The sequence below is a fragment of the Rhamphochromis sp. 'chilingali' genome, assembly GCF_963969265.1.
Source record: "Rhamphochromis sp. 'chilingali' genome assembly, chromosome: 11".
Lineage (NCBI taxonomy): Eukaryota > Metazoa > Chordata > Actinopteri > Cichliformes > Cichlidae > Rhamphochromis > Rhamphochromis sp. 'chilingali'.
The window spans coordinates 24397025-24422707 of NC_137938.1; the positions used below are offsets into that span (position 1 = coordinate 24397025).

The 25683-nt window shown below is 42.5% G+C and overlaps 1 protein-coding gene across 1 annotated transcript in view; it reads left to right on the forward strand.

Annotated features, from left to right (window-relative positions):
* The window catches only part of ephb6 (eph receptor B6), a 49468-nt gene extending 26049 nt beyond the window's left edge, over positions 1 to 23419 (forward strand). Inside the window, exons 6-19 of the mRNA XM_080896390.1 lie at positions 12215 to 12370; positions 12773 to 13044; positions 13397 to 13478; positions 14208 to 14332; positions 15750 to 15912; positions 17494 to 17608; positions 17695 to 17750; positions 18000 to 18116; positions 18210 to 18457; positions 18550 to 18768; positions 18859 to 19008; positions 20085 to 20269; positions 20381 to 20539; positions 22071 to 23419. Coding sequence (XP_080752516.1) covers positions 12215 to 12370; positions 12773 to 13044; positions 13397 to 13478; positions 14208 to 14332; positions 15750 to 15912; positions 17494 to 17608; positions 17695 to 17750; positions 18000 to 18116; positions 18210 to 18457; positions 18550 to 18768; positions 18859 to 19008; positions 20085 to 20269; positions 20381 to 20539; positions 22071 to 22176 — 2153 coding nt within the window. The 3' untranslated portion in view covers positions 22177 to 23419. The remainder of the gene's footprint in view (positions 1 to 12214; positions 12371 to 12772; positions 13045 to 13396; positions 13479 to 14207; positions 14333 to 15749; positions 15913 to 17493; positions 17609 to 17694; positions 17751 to 17999; positions 18117 to 18209; positions 18458 to 18549; positions 18769 to 18858; positions 19009 to 20084; positions 20270 to 20380; positions 20540 to 22070) is intronic.
* Positions 23420 to 25683: the final 2264 nt, after the last annotated feature.

A 25683-nucleotide genomic window follows, 5' to 3' on the forward strand; every position in this document is an offset into this window, starting at 1 on the left:
CCGCCCCAGCAGAACACACCATAAAAGATAGCAGAAGCCACCACAGAGTCATAGAAGGTCTTCAGGAGTGGGCCCTCCACCCCAAACGACCTGAGTCTCCGCAGCAGGTACAGCCTGCTCTGCCCTTTCCTGTAGAGGGCGTCTGAGTTATGAGTCCAGTCCAGTCTGTTGTTCAGATGAACACCAAGGTACCTGTAGCTGTCCACAGCCTCAATGTCCATACCCTGGATGTTCAGTGGTTGCAGTGGAGAATGCTTGTGCCTGCGGAAGTCTACCACCAGCTCCTTGGTTTTACTGGCGTTGATCTGGAGGTAGTTCAGCTGGCACCAGTCCACAAAGTCTTGAGTCAGTCCTCTGTACTCCTTGTCGTCCCCATCAGTGATGAGGCCGACTATTGCAGAGTCATCAGAGAACTTCTGCAGGAAGCACTGGGTGGAATTGTGGGAGAAGTCTGCAGTGTAGATGGTGAAGAGGAACGGAGCCAGAACCGTTCCCTGTGGGGCCCCCGTACTGCAGACGACCCTGTCCGACACACAGCCCTGAGTCCTCACATACTGTGGTCGGTCGGTGAGGTAGTCCAAAATCCAGGTAGTGAGGTGATGGTCCACTCCAGAGTTCTCCAGCTTGTCCTTCAGAACCGAGGGAAGAATAGTGTTGAAGGCACTGGAGAAATCAAAGAACATGATTCTCACAGTGCTTCCAGCGGTCTCCAGGTGAGCGAGGGAACGATGTAGGAGGTGAATGACGGCATCATCCGCGCCAATGCCAGGCTGGTAGGCAAACTGAAGTGGGTCCAGTGATGAGCTTGTTAGGCGCCGAAGCTGAGCCAGGACCAACCGCTCCAGGGTCTTCATCAGGTGGGATGTCAGAGCCACCGGCCTGTAGCTGTTGAGGTCCTTGGGGCGTGAAGTCTTTGGCACTGGTACAACACAGGAGGTTTTCCAGAGCTGTGGGACTCTTCCCAACCTCAGGCTCAGGTTGAAGAGGTGCTCCATCACCCCACACAGTTGGTCCGCGCAGGACCTGACGACCCTCGAGCTGATGCCATCTGGGCCCGCTGCCTTCTTGCCATTAATCCTCCTCAGTTCCCTCCTAACCTGGGTGGTTGAGAGAGACAGGCTGGAGCCTTGTGTTGAGTGTGTATTGGATGCTGTTGTTGGGGGTGGGGGGGAGTGAGCAGGGTGAATAGAGGAGGTGTGAAGTGTCTGAGGTGGAACAGCAGCAGTGGGGGTGGGTGAGTCTGCAGCCGATGTTGTAGACTGTCTCATGGTTGAATCAAATCTGTTGAAGAAATGATTCAGTTCATTTGCCCACCTCACATACCTCCCAGGCAGAGAGTTCTGCTGTTTGTGGCCTGAGATGGTTCTGAGGCCTCTCCAGACTTCACCAACGTTGTTTTGCTGAAGCTGGTTCTCCATCTTCTGCCTGTAGCTGTCCTTCCCATTCCTTATCAGTCCCCTCAACTCTCTCTGCACCCTTTTCAACTCCTCTTTGTCTTTGGATTTGAAGGCCCTCCTCTTCTGCTTGAGGACAGCTTTAATTTCTGGGGTAATCCAAGGTTTGTTGTTGGAGAAACACCGTACAGTCCTGGTAGGTACGGTGTTATCCACACAGAAATTAATATAGTCAGTAATGCATGTAGTAAGGCTGTCGATGTCCTCTCCATGGTCGTCACAGATCACCTCCCACACAGGCTTTTATAAATGTCACAGAGCTGTGAGAGACAGATTTAAAAAAAGGTCAAAATCGCAGATATTCTTTTATTTTTTCATATATTCTCTTAGTTGCTTGAATGGGACAAACATGATCTATTAAAGTAATCGTGTGGTGTTTCGGGTAATGCGCTTATTCAAAGCTGGCTGCCTGGCAGGACTCCAGGAGGTCACTGTGGCTGGTGAAGAAAAAATCTTGCTCGAAACATCTGATAAACCCACAAACTGCTGTTGCAATGCTTTGGTTCTAAACGTATAAAACTTAAGCTCCAGGCTTGATTTCCTGCCAGCTCTCTTTTCTTTTTCTTTCTTTTTTTGTGATATTTGTTGAGATAAGCATCTGGATCAATACTGAATGGAGCTGCTGTCACCCCGATACTCTGCTGTGCTTGATGTAGAGACCAGAAGGAGATGAGGGCAGACAGGTCAGGTCAGGATAAGATGAGACGAAGAAGGACGAGACAATCCAAGCAATGCATCTGGAGGGATTTAACAACTGCATCAGGACTTTTAAGGACAAATACAGAGAAACTGTTAAATCAGAGGTGCTATATTGACTGTTTACTCTTCCAGTGACTTTCAGTGGAGAGGCAGAGAGACAAAGGAGAGGCAGGCCAATAATACTGAGGTCAGCATTTGCAAAACTGGTCAAAAAGTGTTGCGCTTTTAAAAGTGGGTGTAAATAGTAGGGGCAAGAAGTGGGGAAAAATTTGATAGATGTCCAGACGGACATGAAGGGATGCAGGGAGAGAGCAAGAGGAGGGAGAGAGGGAGAGAGTCATAGAGAGAGAACTGTGACACATTTAGGTCATAGCGATGTAATGGCCACTCGTCTGTGAACAAGTGACAGAAACCGCAGGGGGAGAGAGAGAGTGGAGGGAAAATAGGGAGACGTGGAAGGAGAATGAAAGATAGGAGGATGCAAGTTAATGACTTTAAAGAACTGAGCAGGCAAAAAAGTACCGAGGGCGTGACGGCAGGGCTGTGCGACTGTCTTTGTGCGAATGTGTGAGTACACACAAGCGTATCTCGCCGGGACGCCGATGCTCACCCCGTCCACATACGTCTGAGGATTACAGTCAAAAAACTGTATTCTCACAGGAATTTCAACGGCTGTAATTCCTCAAGTCTAACTAATGGCAGCGCAATTAATCCTCCAGTCCTGCCAAGTCAGCTGTGAAATGTGTTCATGCTCTTTTTGCTTTACATCTGCACCCGACCTGCCACTTGCGTTTGTCTCTGTTTGATTGATAACTACTGACAAATCACTCCTCGAAGCTGCTCGGCTGCCGGAGCGAAGACTTTTCCAGTGACTGTCTCTGACTGATCAAACACGTTGCGGCTTTCTTTCTTTCCTTTCTTTTTTTAATGATTATGTTTTGTTGGTCACTTCACTGACTAATGATGTGGATTGGCATTGTTGTCCTCTCTGCCTCCCTGGGAACGTCGAGAAAAGAGGCAGATGGTTAACTGCCAATGCAGCCGTCAACGATTATTAACAGTAGCCGATCCTTGTTCTCTTTGGAAACTGGAGCATGAACTTCCTTAACTCTAACAACTTGTACATTTTGTTCGTGTTTAAATTAAACATCAAGGCTGTTTAATAGTAACGCAAAGTGAGCAAATTATCAGCTGTGCTGCACTGAATTATTGGTTTGAAGCTGTATGTTTTTTTTATGCTGCTGGCACTTTAAATACAGGGAAAAGCACTTTAAGAAGTTGACTGACACTAATTTCCACTGCCTTCAAGTGTCCAGTCTTAACTAATATGCCCATGCATTTCATTAAATGCATTTCATTTTAATTTTCACAAAAATTTGCATTACACTTGCTATTTAAACTCCTACAATGTAAATGAATGCTGTTGGAAATCCACCTGACAACCACACACTCAGGCTTGTCACCTCAAGCAAGACATCGTTTTTAGGGGCACGTAGGAGATTATCAGATCCCACCTCTCAGTCTCATGGGAAAATTACGATCGGTGTTAAATGATTGCCTTTAACTACATGCAGCACTAATAGCTTTTTATTTTTAGATCCAAGGCAAGATCATGCATTCCTTTATTTGCAAAACCAGATTAATATGGCAAGGACGTACGTTTCTTAAGTGTGGTCCATATGCATTTGCACTGCATGGCTTCATGGATGTTCATTTTTTGAAAGATTTGATAACACTATTAAATGGATTGCTAAAAAATTTGCACACACCTGACTAAATAGTGGGTATTTTTTTTTTCAAATGAGAGGACAAAAGAAAACGAAAGAATAGTTTTTAAAACTCCTTTAAAAGTTTTTTTTCGTATAGATATAGTTTTGTACAGTGCCACTAGTCACTCATATGAGGTGCAATCAAAAAGGTTAGAGGCTGGGCCTGTAGGCAGAAACTATAAAAAAAAATATGCCTCCTATCTGCTTCAAGGTTGTAATCTTGTGCAGCAAAATATGTTTTGATTGGAAGACCTGTTCTGGCCACTTACAGGTGTGCAATCGCTGCACACACTGGATCTTGACCACTGTGTCAAAAAAAGCACTTCAAGTCAAATTTCATTGTGGAAAAAGGGGAAGAGCTTGTAGGGAGCCACAGCCTTTGAATAGGGCAGATGATGAGTACTGGTCTTGGTTGATTTCAGTCCTGATGTGCTTTCTTTGCGCTGCAGACTGCAGCTTTTTCTAAAAGTCTCTGTTTATAACTGCATCTCTCATTCCTGGTGATGATCCTTTAAAAGAAGGTCAGGTCACTTTGACTGTGAAGTTGATGGTGCAGCTTGAGATCTGTGGCAGAGTCACAGATGCATATGTTTAAGTGGTCAGAAGGAGACTTTGAAGGAGATGGCAACCATAACTTTTAGTCGCATATGGTTTTCTCTTTGTTATAGAGCCAGTTACATACATTTTTAATCACATCTCTTAGTGAGAAACTGACTGAAAAAGTAGGTTTATTTGTTATTAATAAGAGCTGCATCTTGTGATGTTCTCCCAAAGTCAGATCTATTGTGAAACCATTTGTCATTGCCATGGGTTTAAAATAAATCCCTGGTGAGAGACACTCACCACAGGCATCATAGTTCAGTCGGTTTACTGCGGGCATGATGCTTGATTATTCTGTTTTTTCAGGCTCACCAAAACAACACTCCGACATTTGGACCGATGATAAATTGAGAATCCAACTGAAAAATCAGACACTTAAAAAAACACAGCCGGCCCTTTGGCAGACAAACATTAAAAGATCATCCCTTGATTATTTATGAGCTTGTTTATCACAAGTAAGTCTACAAGAACACCCAAGTTCTATATGATCACTAAAATATTCAGAAGTCAGTTCGGGATAAAAACTCTTCTGGAGTCTTTTATAAAACGATAAGAACAGAGGCAGACGTCACGCAGCAGCTGCCTGCTGTTATTTTATTTTTCTGCCAGGCAGCATCAGGACGTTTTTCTCCTTTGACATTTGCATCCCACAAGGGAGACAGAGACGTAGAGAGGACAGGCAGAAACATGACCGAGCATAAGCCACAGTTACACCTGTTCAGCCAAACATGAAACAGTTCTGTAGTTTGAGGCAGCTTGAGTTGGTCCCTGCTGGATGTGCATCATCCTCAGATACACACCTTCTGCTTGAGTCCCCTTAAGCGACTGTTGATGGTTTAGGACAAAGATTATTGTGGCGGATGCTCAGATGGAGCTTTGAGCTTACTTGAAGCCATGTTGATATTTTATGTGGCGTGAGACTACGTCCTGAAATATTCAACATGTCAGTTTGTCCTGATTTTTTGCCCAGAGCCCTTACTCTCAGCACAGACACATCCACCAACTACCCCGAGGCAGGTTGTGGTGAGAAACAAGAACATTTGGCCAGGGGAGGACGTACGAGTGCAAGTGTGACATTATTTTGAGTCTGCTTTAGTCCCAAACAGACACTCTTCACCAAATAACAAAGTAGATAATCGTCTCATAGAATATACCGACTACATTTTCCCAGTTGCAGTTGTGTCCCCTTCTTCATCAAGCCGTCAGTAAGCCTACTCATCAGCAGCGCTGGAATTCAATTGATTTTCCAGTCTATTAGTAAAGGTCAAGTACTGAGAGAAACACAGTTGAGTGAAATGATCAATGACGTACTGTATCGACTGGGCTGTAGGGTGTTGACATGCAGCGGTGATAAATCAGCTTGAATACATACACATCATATCAAATCAATCGCTACATGAGTCAAAACTCTTTATGATGGTGTTCATTATATTTCACAGGGCAGTTCGGTGGAGAAATTACAATCATTTTTTTAAACATTCATGTGAAATGGGGATGCCGGGCTCTCAAAAACTGTCACGTGAATCCGCACATCCTCCAGCTTTATGAAACGTTATCACAGCAAATTTCAGAGTTCAGTTCATTGCCACTTCTCCTTTTTCAGTAAAAAAGCCACTGTACACTTTCATTTACATTTGCATTATGTAACATCCATTTTTAGTGCACACTGTTGTCTTTTGAATCAGTTTACATCAGCTCGACAAAGAGTGTGCAGGTCAAAAGGTTGCCTCGTTAAACTGCACGATGTTCACCGTGGGAGCGACGGTGAATCCTGAATCCTTCCAAGATTTCTGTGAACATGCAGGATTTGCCTAATGCAGTAATTTGTCAAGATATGTAAGAGGGAGTCTTCAAATCATTTTCTTTGTCGCTGCATCAGCGGTGAAAATCCAACAAAGGATTATTTTGCTTTCACGTGTGGTAGAGTGCTGCTGGAGCTTACGAGGAAGAGAGACAATATTAGAGCACACGATTCAGTGTGTGTCTTGTTTTCAGGATCCACTAAATTACCGAATGTAGTCTGTTGTGTGGTCGCATCTGTGACTGTTGTGTGTTTGTGTGCGTGCGTTTGTTGTGCGTCTGAGCGAGAGAGAGAGAGAGAGAAACAGAGAGAGATTATGCTGGGAGCCAAAAGAGGGAATGAGTGCATGAAAGAGGGAGAGGAAGAGGAAAAAAAGACAGAAATTGGGTCAGTGATCTACATACCAACGTACAATGTTAACATCAAATTACTCAGCTCGTGGCTTTCTTATTTCTGCTTGTGTTTATCTCTTTATCTCTTTAGAAAATAAATGCAGTTTTCAGTCATCCTTCTTGCCTAATCTCGTTCTCTTTCCATGCAGCCTTTGTCAAATTAATCCCTATCCCCATACGCCCGCCCATCCGTCTATCAGTAAATACATACACGCTTGCATGTAAACATCAATGCACTGTGGCAATAGCACACGAATAACACACCCGGTCGTGTTTGTTGTGAGTTAGTTTCATAAATGATGCCACAAACTGACCTTATGACCTTAATCTCATCCCTGACTGCTTTCAGAGCGGTTTGCTGTTTTAAAATGACCCGCAAATTAAGAAAAACATGACATATAAAAGTTGGCTCCTGTTTATATGCAGTACCTTCACACACTGCCCTCTTCCCATCACTCCTTTTCATTTCATTGCCCTTCATTTAGTAATCCACTGGATTATGATAAAAACATGGCAGGGATTTTTGAAGCAAGACTTAAAGGTATTATATATTTAAAAATAAGACCTCAGTTTTTTCTTTGTGTAAAGTTAGGGTGAAGCTGTAAGCACATCGGTATTCACATTTTCAGCTCGTCTATTGTTTGTTTGCGAACGGTCCCTTTTCAAAATGCTAATTGCTTATTTCCATCTATCAAAAGCACAAAGTTTTAACTGTACTTAAGCAGAAAATCCTTACCTTTGGTTCGAAAAGATGAAAAACAAATAAATTATCAAAGTGTGTGTAGTCGGAGATTAATTTTCTGACGCTTAATCGTGTCATCTTTTCAGTTTTCAGTCACCTCAACAAACGAGCGATATTTATATCTGTCATTGCCAGAGACGCTCGTTTGTTTTGTTGGCAGGGCTCGCTGGGACTTTGCTGTGTGCACTTTTGCACACTTGTAATGTAAAGGCATCTGTGACTGAGCTTATAATGGTGGTACGCTTTCTGTTTTATTGCTGGGTGGGTGACTGAGAGAGGGATGCAGATCAAGCAAGAGGGCAGAGGGCTCTGCACGTTCATTGGCTGCTCAAATCGGGCGGATGCGGGAGAGGAGGGGGAGGGGAAGGAGGAGGAGGAGGGGGTTGAGGGAGCTCATAACGCTGGTGATGAGAGGCTTTGTAGCAAAGTCATGTTTCATGTCAGTGCTGTAGGAGAACACGTCTGCTAATGTGCATCTGGGACATAAAAGATGGAGGAAGTTATATTCCTCTCTATTCCTCTGTTGTCGCCCTCCTGCTGCTTTCCACTTTCAATTTCCTCATTGTCACCCATCATCTCAGGCTTATATACATAATTCTGCTGTTCATCCTACAGCTGTCTCAGTCCATCCGTCTCCATGTTCACTTCTTCCCCAGTTTGGTTTCTCTCTTTGTTGTCTTCGCATTATTTTAGTCCCCCTTCCTTTTTCTCACTTCACACCTGTTTGAAAGCAAGGTGCGCTCTCAGAGACAAGTGAGAACACAGGAAGCCTTTTATCTGTTTATTCTCCACTTTTTTTTTCCACTTTGTGCCTTCTTATCTTCCCCTCCCACACTGCTGCACCAGCGCCAAGCATGCATAAATGCATCCGTGCGCTCTTTTAGCACGTCAAGTTTAAGACATGCTACGCATTCTTGACAAGGTTATATAAGCGAGGTCAGGGGTTTGCTCCCACTGATGCCCTCGCTCTCATTCTCCAACTCCGAGGGTACTGTAAGGCTCCAAAAACATATGAAACTGCTGGGTCATGTTTTTTTGTTTTTAGTGTGCCATTTGCACTCAACAATACAAGAGGTTGTCTGTCTGAGGATACGCACATACTCTACATTTAGCTTTCAGACAAAGGGAGCACATTTTGAACGATGCAACCTTTAGCCGACACTCCTTTAATGGCACTCACATGCCCACACACACTCGCAGTGTAAAAATGGCAGCAGACCAACCTGGAGGCTGTGGACTCAAAATCCTCATAAGTACGAGCACTCGAGGCTCAGGCTGGCAGCAGCATGAAGTCATGTGTCAGTCACCTTGACCTCAGCGGTCAGTTGACATTAACAACTGGCAGATTTCACAGATTTTTCTGTCATATAACACAGCCTGCAGGTTCAAATGGTATTTGTTTGTGTGCGTGCGTGCGTGCGTGTTAGTGTGCGTATGAGAGAGAAAGAGCGAGAGAAATAATCAATTTATGCTTGAATGTGACTTGATTTGACAGTTCCAATGGATTATGAATTCCAGCACATGATTCCTGAATACATATGAGGACAGTAGGCCTTTTTATTAAAAAAGGCCAATAAAATGTTTTAATAGGGAAATATTTGCCTAGGAATGAAGTGGTCCTGTTACGGTAATGTGCTAAAGTCTTGAGAAAACCCTTGTTTCTTTATTTTTTGCTTGGAGAATGAGAAATGCGTGCAGCGAATTATTGAAATGTGTCCAAACATACACGGAAATTTGTTATATAAGGGAACAAGAGAGCTTGTACAGTTCTAACAAGTAAGCATTGAAAGTTAATAATTGGTATGACCACACAGCCTAAACTCTCTTAGGAAAGTTTTCAGGAATCGTTCTCCGGGCTTCATGAAGGACATTCAAAGCTCTTCTTTGGATGTTGGCTGCCTTTTTGTTCTGGTCTCTGTCAAGATGATCTCACAGTGCTTCAATAATGTTAAGGTCAATGTAGAGGCCAATCCACGACTAATAGCATTACATTGTGTATTTTTCTATCCAGGTATGCTTTTACTGCACAGTGCTAGTTTGTTTGGGATCATTGTCATTGCCAATGAAACACTTACTAGGTCATTTTGCATGGTGTATCATATTTTTCTGTGTTCATAATTCTGTCAATTTTGACCATGACAGAGCCTCCACCTCGTTTTAGAGATGGCTGCAGACACTCGTTGTTGTACCTGTCTCTATTCTATGTTGATAATTTGAACCAAAAATCACAAATTTTGATTCATCACTCCATAAGACCTGTTAGCACTGATCTTAATTTCAGTTCTTGTGCAATTAGGCCTTAACACCCACCCCTTTACTGAGACCATTTTTGTTCTATTCTTCAATTTGTTTCTATCGCAGGGGTCAGATTCATCTCTCAGATCCTGTGTCAGCTCTTCATTATGTATTTATTGAGGACTTTCAGCTACTGTTTATCTGCTGTAGATAGTTTTTTAGACCTGTCACTTCTCACTTTGTCATTTATTTTTCCAGTTTACTCAAAAGTTTTGAGGACACATCGCACACATTGCAGCTCTACTTTATTTAATCCAACAAATTGTGCTTTCTTTGCCATTTTTAAAGATTCGTCTAAAGAAACAGGAAAAGAATTATGCTTTTGTGACAGGCCAGGATGAGCAAATTGCCTAACGATACAATTTAAAATAGATTCCTTGTGAAATTATCTCTTATGTGTAGACACAACACTGGTCAATCCCTTGACTTTGGTGCCTTTTTGTACTTGATTCATAGGTCGGTGTTAAGTGGCTTAATAAGCAAAAAAATATTCCTCTAAAAATGGCTTGGTATGTACAAGGACTGGAGTGAAAAAAAACAACCAGCGTGCAAAGAAAAACCTTGAAAGAGAACTAATGCTCAAGATAACTTTACAGAAATTACAGGAAAATCTGGCTCGTTTTTAAGAAAATATAAAGAAATTAGGAGTGGCTCATTATATAAGGCACCGTACTGTAGAAGGATTGTTTAGTACTTAATAAATATCTTTACACAGTTCTGCCGCAACTTTAGAATCACAATCCTAATATTGTGTTGGCCTCCCTCGTGCTGCTGAAATAGCTCTGATCCATCGAGGCGTGGGCTTCACGAGACTTCTGAAGGTGTCGTGTGGTATCAGGCACCAGACGTTAGCATCAGATCCTTGAAGTTCGGTAGGGTGAAAGTGAATCTGTCACACTGATACAGGCTACACAGCACCTTGAACTCCTTTACATATTCCTCAAATACTGGGTGCATTACTCTGCTGAAAGAGACCACCGTCGTCAGACAAAAACTGCTGCCATGAAGGGATTACAGAGGTTATTGTTAGGTAGGTCAAGAACGATCTTCCACGCTTGAGTTGCGATATTAACTCAGACAAGTTAGACAAGTTAAAAAACTTTAAAGGAGTGTTTTAACACTTAGGGAAAATATTTTCTACTCTTACTTGCTAGAAGGGCTGACACCACTCTCTCTGCTGCTCTTTGTACGATAAATACAAATCATATAAGCAGTCGGTTAGGCCAGGTTAGCATAAATACTGCAAAAGGAGAATAAAAACATCCAATTCTGTCCAAAGTGAGACAAATCTGCCCTACAGCAGCCTTACAGCTCACAAATCAACACACTCAAACTCCTAATTATGGTGTGTATAAATATTTATCATTAATTGCTTTTACCACATGAGACTGTGGCTAAACCGTCTCCTCCTGTTTACAGTCTTTATGCTGAAGTAAACTAACGCTTCTGTAAGTAATATCATCGTATTGCTTATTGTCCAGGAGGAGAGTGGTGCAGATGAGGTAAATAAGTCAACCTCCACCTTCAAAACGCTCACTATGACCTTTCGTGTGTGTCTTTGTGTGTGTGTATGTGACTGTCGGTTTGCTGGCCACTTCCTCTATAAACAAAAGTTAATGATAGTTCCGGGTTAAGCCAACAACAAACAAGAGACCGCTGCCTTTCAGATGAACTTTTGAACCAATGGGAACCACAAGCCAAGCTGAAATTGATGCTTAACCCCAAACCAGTTACTGCAGTTTGAGTTTGTTCTGGACAAAATGAGGGGAGCAATAAAAAGGGATTAAGTAAGAGGGTTTTTTGTTTGTTTTTTTGATATTCGTGACTTCTGAGCTGCACATAATACAGATCGCAAAGACCTTACATAAAACAAAATCTGAATTGTCTGAATAATGCCAGATGTTCAATTTAAACTACGTCGCACATGATGTACACGTGCACTTTCAGTGAACCTGTGAGTATCAGCTGCACCTTGCAATCAGAGTTGACAAAGCAATCTTAACCGAAGGTCCGCTTGCTGAGGTCTTCCCAAGTTTTTGCTTTGAATGTCATGCAGATTACTTTCCATTATCTACTTCAACAGTGCACTGACAACTGAGCTTTGAGAAAGACGGTGTGATATCACTGAAAGGTCCAGAAGAAGCTAGTCTGAGCGCAAAAGATATTTGGTCAGCTGAACTTTTATTAATGTATTTCAGCGACAAATCCAAGTGCTGGCTATTCTTAACTGGCTTGAATGTTATCAGTGTGTTATTTTCTGACCATATAAAAAAAAATAGTGGTATGTGCATCTGAGCCCAAATTTAAGCTTGTTTCTTTAACAGCAGCTGCAGCATTTCATAGTTTAAACCTGCAAACTCATAGCAGTGAACACCGCTAATGGAGCAGTGATCACTTTATTTATATAACCGCAAGCTGTTAATAAAACACAACCTCTCTTCTGTCTTCATGTCTCCTTACAGCCTGTCCTGTGGGCTACTTTAAGTCTATTTCAGGCTCTATTCCCTGCACTGTGTGCCCATCCAACAGCCGAACCAGCCATGAGGGATCGAGTGTGTGTGAATGTCGCAGCGGCTTTTACCGGGCCGCCAGCGATGCCAACTCTTCTGCCTGCACAAGTGAGCTTTGTCTGTTTGTTTATTTACGCCTGGCTCCTCTGCGAGGCGTTCAAGGGGCCTCATTGGAGTCATTTGTCATTTGCTCAGACTGTGAGAACCGAGATACACAGTCAATGGAACAAAATCCTTTTGCTTTTAAAGACTATTTTAATCTTTAAATTGCACCAACAGAAAAACCTGTTAAGAATGAAACTTTCCTACGCTCGTTCATACGAAATTGCCTCACCATCAAACTATTTTATAAAGTTCTTTCCATTACTTTTCATTGCATAAATGTCTTTGCCAGCCTGCAGGTTCTTTCATATCTTAAACATTTTACCAGATGTTTCCATCTTAGAGTCCACCGCTTGCATTATGTATGTCAAACTCCTCCCATTCTCCCCATCTCTGCTTTCTCCGCAGCTCCTCCGTCTGCTCCTGTCTCTCTGACCTGGGAGTATGAGAGCGGCGATGGTGGGGTTTCCTTGAGGTGGCGCCCTCCGGTGGACATGGGAGGCCGAAGTGAGGTGTGGTACGGGGTGGTGTGTCGCATCTGTCCGTCACCGACCTTCACCAACTCGGCTTTGTGCTCTTGGTGTGGGGAGGGCGTCACCTTCAGCCCCTCCCAGACCAACCTGAAACAAACCAAGGTCACCCTCAACAACCTGCTGACCAGGGTCACGTATCTCATACAGGTGCTGTGGAAAAACGGAAGATTCTTCCTTGTCTTATCTCACTCAAAGTTTGAAGCACTTCCTGGACCCACAGATGAGATGAATCCACTGTGCTCTATTATTTTATTATAAGTGCCGCATCAGTAAATACACACCAACATTTAATATTTAGTTCGGCATACCTTGACTAAAGCATCGCTTATTCCTTATTCATAATGGACAGATATTTCCCCATTTCCTGGCGTTTGTTGACCTGTCATAGTGGACGCTGCACGTGTCTGTCTTTGTTTCTCAAACGTTGAAGCGTGTCATAAATATAAATGGGGAGAAAAAGGCTTTGAAATTCACATCTGTGTGTTCTTGGTATTGACAGGTGCAAGCCATGAATGAAGTGTCAGCTTTGAATCCTTTCCCAGTTCGATACTCAAGCATCAATTTCACTACGAGCCAGTCAGGTGAGAACAGGACGGAGACGATGAAAAAGATGAGATGAAAGAGGAAGAGACGCTCTGATGATGACGTTTGCGTAGATTGTGTGTGTGTGTGTGTGTGTGTGTGTGTGTGTGTGTGTGTGTGTGTGTGTGTGTGTGTGTGTGTGTGTGTGTGTGTGTGTGTGTGTGTCAGTTTTCTCTCCCCCTCCTCCCCTCTCTTTCGGTCTCTTTGCTCCATGTTTTCTGCTCCTGCTCTCTGAACGGGAGGTTGCTCGAGGTTACAAAATCCTGTCAGATCCCATTATGGTCACTGTGGAGGAAGAAAGGGACAAATGAGAGATGGGAAGACAAAGAGACGGAGAGAAAGAAAGATGAAAGCAGATGAGTGGGCAAAGGAGAGGAGAATGGGGCATTGTGCACACCAAGTACACCATTATACAATTTTCCATGAAACCGATCAAGACTGGCTCGGAGGTTCAATGAGCTCACATTATCTAAAATCTTCCTGTGAGTGCTCTCAGAGCTTATTGATCAAATGAATGGAATGCCAGAAAGTTCCCTTTAACTGCTCCCAGCTCACTGAGTGAAACTAGATCCTGACTGGTGCACCATAAAAACTCCTACTTCACTTTTACGCTCAACTGAATTCTGTCTACATGTTTTGTAACACTGCCCTCATGTGGGCACTGTCACTTGTGAACTAACAGCTCTCCTGTTTTAACGTGCTCAAGTATCGTCTCTTGTCACCCACAGTTCCCAGTACCGTTCCTATGATGCACCAGCTGAGCCGGGCCCCGGACTCCATCACTCTGTCGTGGCCTCAGCCAGACAGGCCTAATGGAGACATCCTGGAGTATCAGCTCAGATACTATGACAAGGTATGTTCAGTGAAGTCACACATACCGGCAGAAGGTTTCAGCATTCGTTTTTCAGTTTGATAGCAGCTGGTTGTGAGGGGACGTCACAACCTCTCTTACAAAACCAAGTTATTTGGTTACGAAATGGTTGTGATGAGACAGATGCAGTATCAACTCTATGGACTGGTTTTGCCATAAACATGTTTTTAACACAAATATCTAATCAGCCAATTACGTGAAGCTCAGCACGTTTAGGTATGTAGACGTGGTCAAGATAACCAGCTGAAATTCAAACTGAGCATCAGGATGAGGAAGAAAGGTGAATTCAGTGACTTTGAACGTGGCATGGTTTTTAGAAATTAAAGAGAGTGGTTCAAAAAAGGGCAGCACGGTGGCACGGTGGTTGGCACCGTTGCCGCACAGCAAGAAGGTCCTGAGTTCAATTCCACCATCAGGCCGGGGTCTTTCTGTGTGGAGTTTGCATGTTCTCCTCATGTTTGCGTGGGTTCCCTCCGGGTACTCCGGCTTCCTCCCACCGTCCAAAGACATGCAACTTGTGGGGATAGGTTAATTGGATAATCCAAATTGTCACTAGGTGTGAATGTGCGAATGAATGTGAGTGCGAATGGTTGTCTGTCCCTGTGTGTTGGCCCTGCGACAGACTGGTGACCTGTCCAGGGTGTACCCTGCCTCTCGCCCTATGACAGCTGGGATAGGCTCCAGCGCCCCCCGCGACCCTGAAAAGGATAAGCGGAAGCGAATGGATGGATGGATGGTTCAAAAAAGAGAAAAGATCAGGTTTTCTGGGTGAAAATGTCTTGCTGATCCCAGAAGTCAAAGGAGAATAGTCAAACTCCTTGATGCTGATTGGAAAGTAACATCATCCCAAATAACCACCTGTTGCAGCCTTGGTATGCAGAGAGCATCTCTGAATACACATCAAATCTGTATCAGAAGACCATCTTGTACTGGATGGTGAGCTTTTATGGGCCTCTTGACTTTCACCGTGACTACAAGCATCTCTCTACCTACCCGACGTGTGGTGTATTCTTTATTAGTGAGCTGGCCTGTTTTCACAGCAGTGAGCATGATCTTGCTGTTTTGACTGCAGCCTGTCTTACTCTTCCAGTATTACCAGAATTATTTAGATTTCTTTGTTTAACTGACAAAATTATAATGTACAAAAATGTGCTAGAAACTACAAGAAGAACATTAACTCGTGTTCACAATGGCCAGCCTGCGCAGGCAACAAGATGTTTTATAATGGAACCATTTTTTCCACCATAACACAGTATGGCATTCAAACAACAAAACAACGGTGGTTTAAGTGTTCGCTGGGTAAATACACACAAAGGCATCCTTTACTGAACATACTGGCCGTGATTGTACACAAAACAAACTGAGCCCAAACAACAGACCCTTCCTCTCTGTTCGTCAGGGTTCAGACGTGGACAGCGCATTGACTGTGTACAGTGAGACTAACACAGTGACCGTCAAGTCTCTGATTCCCGGCTCCATCTACGCCTTCCAGATCAGAGCTCGAAATGAGCGAGGCTACGGGCCCTACAGCAACACCATCTACTTCACGACGCTGCCTCTAGGTAATGCACACAGTCATTAATTTTTTTATAGTTTAAGAAAAAAGTATATATTCTGTTATTGTAGGGTCTGTCCCTTACAATAGAAAGCATGTTGAGGCAACTGTTGTTGTGATTTGATGCTATATAAATACAACTGAATTGAACTGATTTGAAATGATTATAGAAAACTGTCAAAAGATCATATTGGCATAAGCATTAAAATAAATGCACATGCTGTTGTTTGAGTGTGGGTGTGCACAACTGTACTTAGTACAAAAACAAGCATTTACAAAGGAAAAACAGACAAAAGCTGGGGCAGCTTTCAATTACTGTAACTGCAGTTACATTCATCTCAGTGAAGTTGCATTACTATATGTAATACAAAGCTTAGCGGTTAATATAAGGCCTTACCATTCACATAAAAAATAGTAAGAGTAAGACCAGAGGAAGATGTCAGGATAGCATGATAAATTCAGGATAGCAGTTAGAGAAACTAGGGAACAAAGAATAAACTGTGAATCATTTTCAGTGCACTTTATTTTGCTCAATGTAAACTTCATCATGTAGAAATGAGAAGACTGTGTTGCAAACCAGAAGCACAAAACCAGCTATCAGCGACTAGATGTGATATAATTAGAAAAAGTGGACACACCAGGGTAGCAAAATTAAAGGTGATAATAATCAAAGACAGCGAGACAGGAGGGGAAAGAATCGAAGCGCAGGAGAGAAATGACTGCCAAAATAAAAGAGTAAGTTAGAAACCGGAGCTAAAGAGTGAGCAGACACAGGACGTTGAGACAGGAACTATTGAAGGAACACTTCTAAACTCTAAAACTGACTAAATTAAAACAAGAACTAAAGGCTCCAAAAATCCTCAAAAATAAAAAAGACATAACAAAACTCTGAACACCTGAAAAAGAAAGAATTCAACCTCAAAAACCCACAATTAGAACCGGGATGGTGCCACTAGAAGGGCCAAAGTTACACTATATGGATACATGTCCTGGGCCACCTACAGATTTCACCTGCAGCAGCTGCTTGGCCATGGAAACCCACACCGTGAACCAGTTTCTGTGTTGGTGTTAACGTCAGAGGTTTGAAACTCAGCAGTTATTGAATCAGCAGAAAGGTGCGTCTCAGTGACCTTGTGCTATAACTTAACATGGTCTGCCACTTCCTGCCCGAGCTGCTGTGGTTCCTGAGCGTATTCACTTCGCAATAATACAACTTACCGTTGATTGTGGAATAGCTAGGAGGAATAAGTTCCCACGCTCGACCTCAGTGGGGCATTTAGAATGACCTATGCTTTTACAGATGTTTCTAAAAACAGGCTGCATGGCTGCACCTGTGGGAATAGGATTGAAAACACCTGAATTCAAAAATTAAGAGGTTAAACACCTCGGTATGAACACAGCAAACATCTCTCTGTAGTTATTTTGTCATTTTTAATACTAAGAAAACATCTCTGCCTCAGTATTAACATCAATATCAAACTTTCAAATAGAACATATATCGCTGTAACTAAAGATAAAGTGGTCTGTATATCCAATAAAAGCACATCTGAACTTGATAGCTGAAGGTGTTTCATTTTCTCTCCCGCAGAGGAGCATTCACAGCAAATCCAGACCCGGCTTCCTCTGCTGGTGGGCTCAGTCATGGGTGGGGCCGCGTTTCTCCTTGTCGTGGCAGCCATTGTGGTTGTGGTGGTGTTTCGCAGGTTGGTTGTGGTATAAATGCCATAACAGATGAATGCATGTATGTTTTAATCTCATATTTCAGTTTTTGACTGCTTTTACATGGCAGTAAGAGGAGGGAGAGTCCATACAGTGACCGACTCCAGAGGTACATCAGTAACAGAGGTGAGTGAAATATAATAAAATGAATTATTTATTTTGGGATTCATTGTTTTTTTACAGGAAAAAATAAAGATGCTCTATATGTTTATTATTAAATGAATAATACAAAGAAATGCTATCTGTGTGTAAAGTAAAGCTCATCAGCTTTGCATTATAAAAGATCATTTTTACCTTGTTTTTGGGATTACATGTCTAAAGTAAAGGACTAAAAGTTCTGAATCAGTTTTTCAAAAGTAGATTTCTTGTTCCCAGGTGGAGTTAAGTATTACGTTGACCCATCCACTTATGAGGACCCTAGCGAGGCCGTCAAAGAATTTGCCCGTGAGATCGACCCAACTCACCTCAAGATCGAGGAGGTGATTGGTGCAGGTACGTTTCATGGTCTCCTTTCTTTTAAATCTTGCTGTTGTTACATGCTGGCAGCAGCACACTGTAATCTCCTCCGTGTTTATTCCATTACAGCCCAATTTGGCGAGGTTTCTCGTGGTCGTTACCATCCGCTGGGTCGCAGGGAAGTGCTGGTAGCAGTGAAGACTCTGCGCTGGGGGGCATCAGACAGAGAGAAGGGGATGTTCCTCAGTGAAGCAGGAGTCCTGGGACAGTTTGACCACCCCAATGTCCTGAAACTAGAGGGTGTTATCACCCGTACCCCTCCAGAGAGGATCATCACTGAGTTCATGGAGAACGGGCCCCTGGATGCCTTCCTCAGGGTGAGAAAAACAACGCACTGTCAGGAATTCCTGCACATGTTACACCACACTGGAGACTTTTTTTTCTCCATCATGTCTCTTAATTTCTTCAGGAGAACGAAGGTCAGTTCAGTGTCCTCCAGCTTGTCGGGATGCTCAGGGGAGTTGGAGCAGGGATGCGTTACCTCTCTGAGAGAAACTTTGTTCACCGAGACCTGGCGGCCAGGAACGTGTTGGTCAACTCCAACCTGGTCTGTAAAGTATCTGATTTTGGCCTCTCCAGGCTTATGAGGGGCTTGGACCACAACATACCAACTTACACTGCCTCACTGGTAGGTTAGAAGGGAAGGAGCGCCTTTTAGCTTGGTTTCCATCATCACTGAGTGACTGTATATGTTTTTTGCTCTGTTTTCATCTATCAGGGCAGTAAGATTCCTGTGAGATGGACGGCACCTGAAGCATTTCAGCATCGCAAGTTCAGCTCAGCTAGTGATGTCTGGAGCTTTGGAATACTGATGTGGGAAGTTATGTCCTACGGAGAGCGTCCGTACTGGGACATGAGCAATCAAGAGGTGAGTATGAAGAAAAATGTTTCCTGAATTGTTAAAGAAGCAAATGTGCAAAACCCTTGGTATAGTGCACTTATCTTTATTATGGTGTAACAATATACAGTTAACTTGAATTACTGCTTTGCTGTTGTGTTCTTCCATTAACTTGTCAGGTGGCAATTTACATCTGAGTTTTTTAAAAGTCTTATAATACATAATTTAATAAAGTGTTCAAGAAATTACATATCAACAAAAGCAATTCAGTATTGGACTAAACGGTGCCCTCTGCTCATGTTTTAAATATTAGACAGAAAAGTGTATTTAACATTATGATGTCAAAGTGAAGCTGACTTTTGACCTTTGGGATTTTCTTTTCATATTTTGCATATAAGTTCTTCAGATACATCCAAAAACGTGACATCAAAGTGATCTTGAACTTCATCTTCGAGTACAAACGGATATTTGCACCATAAATATTCCTTCCAGCTGTTCCTGAGCTATAGCATTCATATCATTCATAAGAATGAGGTGCTCATGAAGTCAATAAATGGGATCACAGTGATCTAATCAAGTCCTTCTTTAGCCCAAATTAAAGTTTCGCCAAGCTCATGGATTAGGCATTATTATCTGCCTTTCTCAGCCAATGTGAAGTTTTTAACAAAAAATCTCCTAAATTTTGCATTCAGTGCATCATGTAGCAATAAAGTACCAATAAAATCAAATCACTACCGACGCTGACAGATGCAGAAAATACTGTATCTGCAAAATAAAGATGAATTTGTGCTGTGTAAATCATATTTTAAATGCTTAAGCTGTTAAAACAGCCTTCATTATGTACAATATTTCAGTAATCTAGAGGAATAAACGTATTATTACACAAATGTGGCCCTCCAGTACTTAAATGTACTTTCCTCCCCCTCCTCCTGTTACACAACAGGCATATTTAAACGGTGACAAAATGCCAAACTGATGAAATTTGCATAATTTTCTCTTAGTCATTCTTGAAAGCTCTGAGAGATCTGTGACCTTTCATGGAGGCTAATTGCACAAGACTCCATCTGCCCTACTTCTGTCTGATGCCTTCCTCTTTGTGTCTGCAGGTGATGAAGGCAGTAGCAGATCAGTACCGTCTCCCGGCCCCCCACAACTGCCCCCCTGCCCTCCACTCTCTAATGCTTCAGTGCTGGCAGGCCGAGCGGGCAGACCGACCAGGTTTCGACTCAGTCCTGTCTTCTCTGGATCGACTCATCAGGCACCCTGCGTCCCTCAAAGCTGAGCCAACTCGGTGAGACGCCAGCTCCTGGCAAACGCACCTGCAAAGCATATCCGAGGCAGCAGGTGATGCACAATCTGCTGCAGTTATGGATTCTCGTGCTCTCATTTTTGACATTTACAGAAGCTGCTCCCAGCCGCTGCTCAGCCCCACTCCCACAGACTTATCGTCAGTGGTGACAGTCAGTGATTGGCTGAAAGCGCTGAGGATGGAGAGGTATCAGGATGAGTTTGATCGAGCGCACCTGGACACATTAGACAGCGTCAGCAAGCTTACGATGGAGTGAGTATGCATGGATAGTTACAAACGTAAAAATACAGAAAAATATATCAAACATTTTTAAAGCTGGCTTCTTGACTTAAGATTTAATTAGATCAGTCATTAATTTAATTTTAGCTATGTCATGAGTATTATCAAGCACACCAGCCACCTGGTATCCACTGAATCCTCAAGTCGAGTTGTCGCATAGTGGTAAAGAGCCCAGTGGGCCGACGCACTTTTAGACTGTGCCAGAAGCACTGGCAGCCTTTTTGTTCATTTTCATTACTGTATTTCCCTATCAAATCTCTTTATGCAACTGGACCCTCCCCAATCTTTGCTGTGCTCTTACACACCTTATTGAACAGAGTTTAGTGTGAAAGAAGAGCTGAAAAGGTGGCGCTGAAAGCTAAGAGAGACAAAGAAAGAGAAGCTAGAAATAGATACAGGAAATGTCAAATTGAGCAACATGTTAGCTGTCAGGGCAATTGCTGCTGCGCCGTCAACAGTAGTAATGTACCAGCAACAAGCAGTAATGAGCCTTCATAGACACAGGAGGCAGCTGTAGCACTAGCTGTGGAGAAGCTGTGCAGGCGGAGGGACACCAGTCCCAAAAACAGAGTGAGAGACAGACAGAGGGAAATGAAATTAGAATAATAAGAAAATAGAAGAAGGGAGAGAGAGAGAGACGCGATAGACCGACTGCAACAAAAGTGACAAGGCCGATTTTTTTTTGTGCATTTCAGTGCACAAAAACATTTCAGAGCAGCCCTGCATACTGGTGCTTGGTCAGGACCTGTAGGTGTCTCATTGCAACTCACTGAGCACTCCATTAGTGTTATGAAACAGACACCATAAGATAAAGGTGCTCTGATGGTGCAACTGATGAGGGACAAATAGCCGAGAGGATTTTGCAGTTTTTGTAGGTATCTGATAACCAAAACAAGTCACCATAAGATAAGGAAAGGAGAAACTTCTGCAACCTGCAGATTTAATTCTTTAAACAATCTTAGAATAGAATAGGGACAGAATGGTGGGCCAGTAGTTAGCACGAGGGTCCAAGAAGGTCCAAGAGGAACGAATGCATGAAGAACCCATGCTTGAGCTCCGATTTCAACCATCATCATAAAACTTTGTAGATTACACCTGTGTGCTTCGCACAGGTTTTTTGTTGATCTCAAAAGTTTTTCTTCCATCCATCCATCCATCCATCCATCCATCTTCATCCGCTTTATCCGAGGCCGGGTCGCAGGGGCAGCAGCCTAAGCAAAAAGGATGGATGGATGGATGGATGGATGGATGGATGGATGGATGGATGGATGGATGGATGGATGGACTTTGGCAACAGTAGGATGGGAAAATTGATGCTGAATCATCCTGGTAAGGAAATTCCAGAAAGTTGTATTTTCAGTGGGAGAAAATGCAACGTCCAGGTGAACTGACTCAACTTTCTGGGATAATCCAAACTGTTAGAAAATTACCTTGGTAATTTTATGTTGCTCTTACACATTGATTTTGTCAAGATTTGAATATTGTTGTCTGAACTCTCTTTCAGAGACGTCCAGGATCTCGGCGTGAACCTACTGGGACACCAGAGGAAGATCGTCAGTGCAGCCCAGCAGCTCAGGGCTCACCTGACACAGGGGCAGGTGGAGGTCTGAAACCTACCAGCAATACACCCTGTGCTGTGGATTTATGGGCTTCACATTCCTTTGCTTGTTGCGTCCAGTTTCGGCAACATTTTATTTGGATGGTGCACATTTTAACCGTAACAAAAAAGAGAGCGAGATAATCAGCTAACAGTGCCACTCTGTCTATTCTGATATACCTGACACTGCAACCAGAAGCAGTGAGAAAAGACTTTCTCAGCCAGTCATTCAAGACGACTAACAGAAGAGAGATACACTACAGGAGCTGCGGCCCAACTCAAAGTGAGGCTAGAAAGTTGCTGACAAGGAGGACTTTAAAGATTCCTCTATGTTTTTCCACTAGATTTCACTTTATTGTTGTCTGCCTTCTCCTCTCCTCCCCCCTCTGCAGTCCAATCTCTCCCTTCCTCCTCCTCTACTCACCTTGCCTGAAATGCTTCTGTTTCCTCTGTGCTCAATAAAACCACAAAAGTATTTTTTGTTAAAGTATCTAGGGAGATCTCTCCTCACAAAGAATTGCGTGAAGACAATCAAAGCCTTTTTCTATTTTTTTTTTTTTGAGTTATTTGTAAAGTTGTATCACTTCCTCTCCACTTTAAATGCCAAATGCTAAACAAACAGTGTTACCTAGCAGCTAATGAATCACCTAATGAGGTGTTACCGTTAGCTGTCAGAAAAATGTATAGGTTGTTCAGTGTTACAGCAAATACTATGAACCACCAGTCCAAAGTCGGTACTGCAGATCCTTAAAGTTATATAGCAATCACTGCCATAATATTGGGAAAATCAAACCTAAGCACGAAAAGGCTTTTAATAAATGTAAGCCATGTTTTGTTTTGTTTTTTTTAATCCGCCTTTAGAAGACATATCCAAGGTCTGAGAGCTGCCCTGTTTGTGCAACTCACTGTAGAGCCTCTCAGTGACAGCAGAGCTCACTTACTCTAAAACACTTAACAAACTTCACCTCAGCTGCAAACACGAGCTTCTGCCTGCGCTGGACACAGAAGCTAACAGCACCCACCTTTACAGTATGTCTGCATTTCACACTTCACCTCTTTTGTTTGATTGCTAGAGTAACGACACTGAGTCATTGGAGCATTGTGAATGTGTGAAATGAGCAAGATGGACAAAATCTGATCTGATTTACACTTGAAGGAAGGAAGCAAAATGCTTTGTAGGTAGCTGCCCGTATGTCTGTGTGCTGTATATGAAACTCTGTTATTGCGTACATGCTGTACATGATGTGTGTGCATGTGTGTGTGCGCGCGCGTGTGAGACAAGTGTGTCAGGCTACACACATTTATAGGTGTTTACTTGTATGAATGTTCACCACTGTTCCGTAATTGTGCAAATTTGTAAAATAAATATGATTTTATTTAAAGAAGGAGTCTCCTGCATTTTCTTTCTCATCCGTTCTGCTCTTATATAAAAATAATAATTATCTGGAAACAGTTGTGATATTAAATATGACTTGCAAAAAGAAAATAATGAATATAGTCATTTTCAGGAGGCAAATGAATGCTTCAGTTCAGAAGACGCAAGCATGACACCACCCACACATGCAAACACCACAAAGCATATGTTTTGAATCCTGAGACTAAACCATTGTTAATATACACTTTGGCAAGTCGTAAGTTTACATATGCTCATCATTGGCATTAATGTGTGTGAATGTGTGTGTGAATGGGTGGATGACAGGTTGTGTAAAGCGCTTTGGGGTCCTTAGGGACTAGAAAAGCGCTATACAAATACAGGCCATTTACCATTTAATGTCATGTAATTTAGTCATCGTGATCTTTAATAAACCCTGGGTCAAAAGGATACATATAGGTTCAAATATATACATACATTTACTTAAATCTAATACTCATTGGAAGATCCGAGGAACTCTGTGAAGATCTAAGGAGAGCTGTGAAAGTTTAGAGTTATTTCTAAACAACCGCAGATTACAAGATCGTCAAAAACAACCTATACGTTAGTACAAATTATTCAGCTGTGTCAACAATTTGCCAAGGTCTGGAAGGAGACATAAAGTGTCACCCTCAGATGAAAGGAAATTAGTTGGTATGCTCAGGATTAACCCACGAGCCACCGAGCCTCAAGCATGCCATGAACCAGGGATAGCTGGAACACCGGTGTCACAGTGGACAGCGATGCCGTGAACTCAGAGGGTGCCGACTAAGAAAGAAACCTGTTTCTAAAATCAGCACCTTAAAAATTGACTGAAACTTGCAGCTGGACAAAGGTTTTATGGTCAGACAAGACAAAGATTGAGCTGGCCGCAATGACAAGAGCCATGTTTGGAGAAGAAACAGTGAAGCATCGTGCTCTGGGACTGTTTTGCTTAACAATAGTAATTCTTGTTTAATTTTGACTGATGTGAATTTGACATGATGGCAGTAATAAAGAATGAGCAACACAAATTGCCCATATAACCAAGAAGAAAGAATATATGATAGATTTTTCTTGTTTAACATCATGTTTGGTGCAAAAGATGTGAGACAGAGGAAGAAAATCAGGTTGCAGCCACGGGGAAGGATAATGAAAGAAAGGTGCAAATTACTCATGAGTTCATGGATTGGCACCTTTAAGTTTTTCTTAGATATGTTACATTATGACATTTATTTTCAAACTTTACTTTTTCAAATATAAAACTAATACTGTATTATACATTATGGTTGTGGTAGCTTTATTTACCTTCTCAAAGGAGCCAAACAGTACATACAGCATGACAGCAGTCTGCATGGTTTTTGACCAAGAATAGTTTATAGAAACAAGTTATCTATCTGTCATGGTCAAACAATAGTGTCGGAAGATTGTGTAACAAAAGATAAACACAAGTGGCATGTCACGGTCATGGACAAAGCAACAGAATGACTAACATGGTCACAGATTTACATATTTATGGTCACATTTCGCTTGAAAAAATATGTAAACATTTCCCCTGGTTTGAACAAGGCTCACCTTGTTCCGCTAATATCACCTTCACAGTGTCCAAAAGTGAACTTCTCGAACTCCTCGCACTTCACGTTCCACACATCAGCAGGTTTGTGTGAAATCAGAGTTAGAGATCTGCTGGGATCAGCAGTAATCCAAGAACAGAAACAGGTCTCCCACATGTCCCAGTGGTGCTGATATCAGAGCAGATCTGGACTGATATAAAGACTACACAAACCTCCATGTCATGGCTGCCAGAGTAATCTGGCTGGCGCCTTGCTGTATTTTACTGTATATATATTTTTCATACTGCAGAGCATTGCATCCCAATGTCAAACTGCGGGATAATTATAACAATATTTACACCAACAAAACTTTACTTTAGGAATTATCATCCACAGACAGCTTTAAGATCTTTTCAACTTCATGCATTTTCTATTCTTTTACATTGCAGAGTAAAATTACACATCTATGTGGTAACTATTAACAGCTGTTATTTTTGCAGACTAGGATTTTACGTTAAAAATTTTACAATGGTACAAAATTAAGTCTTTACTGAAACTGTTCTTAAATTAAAGCACA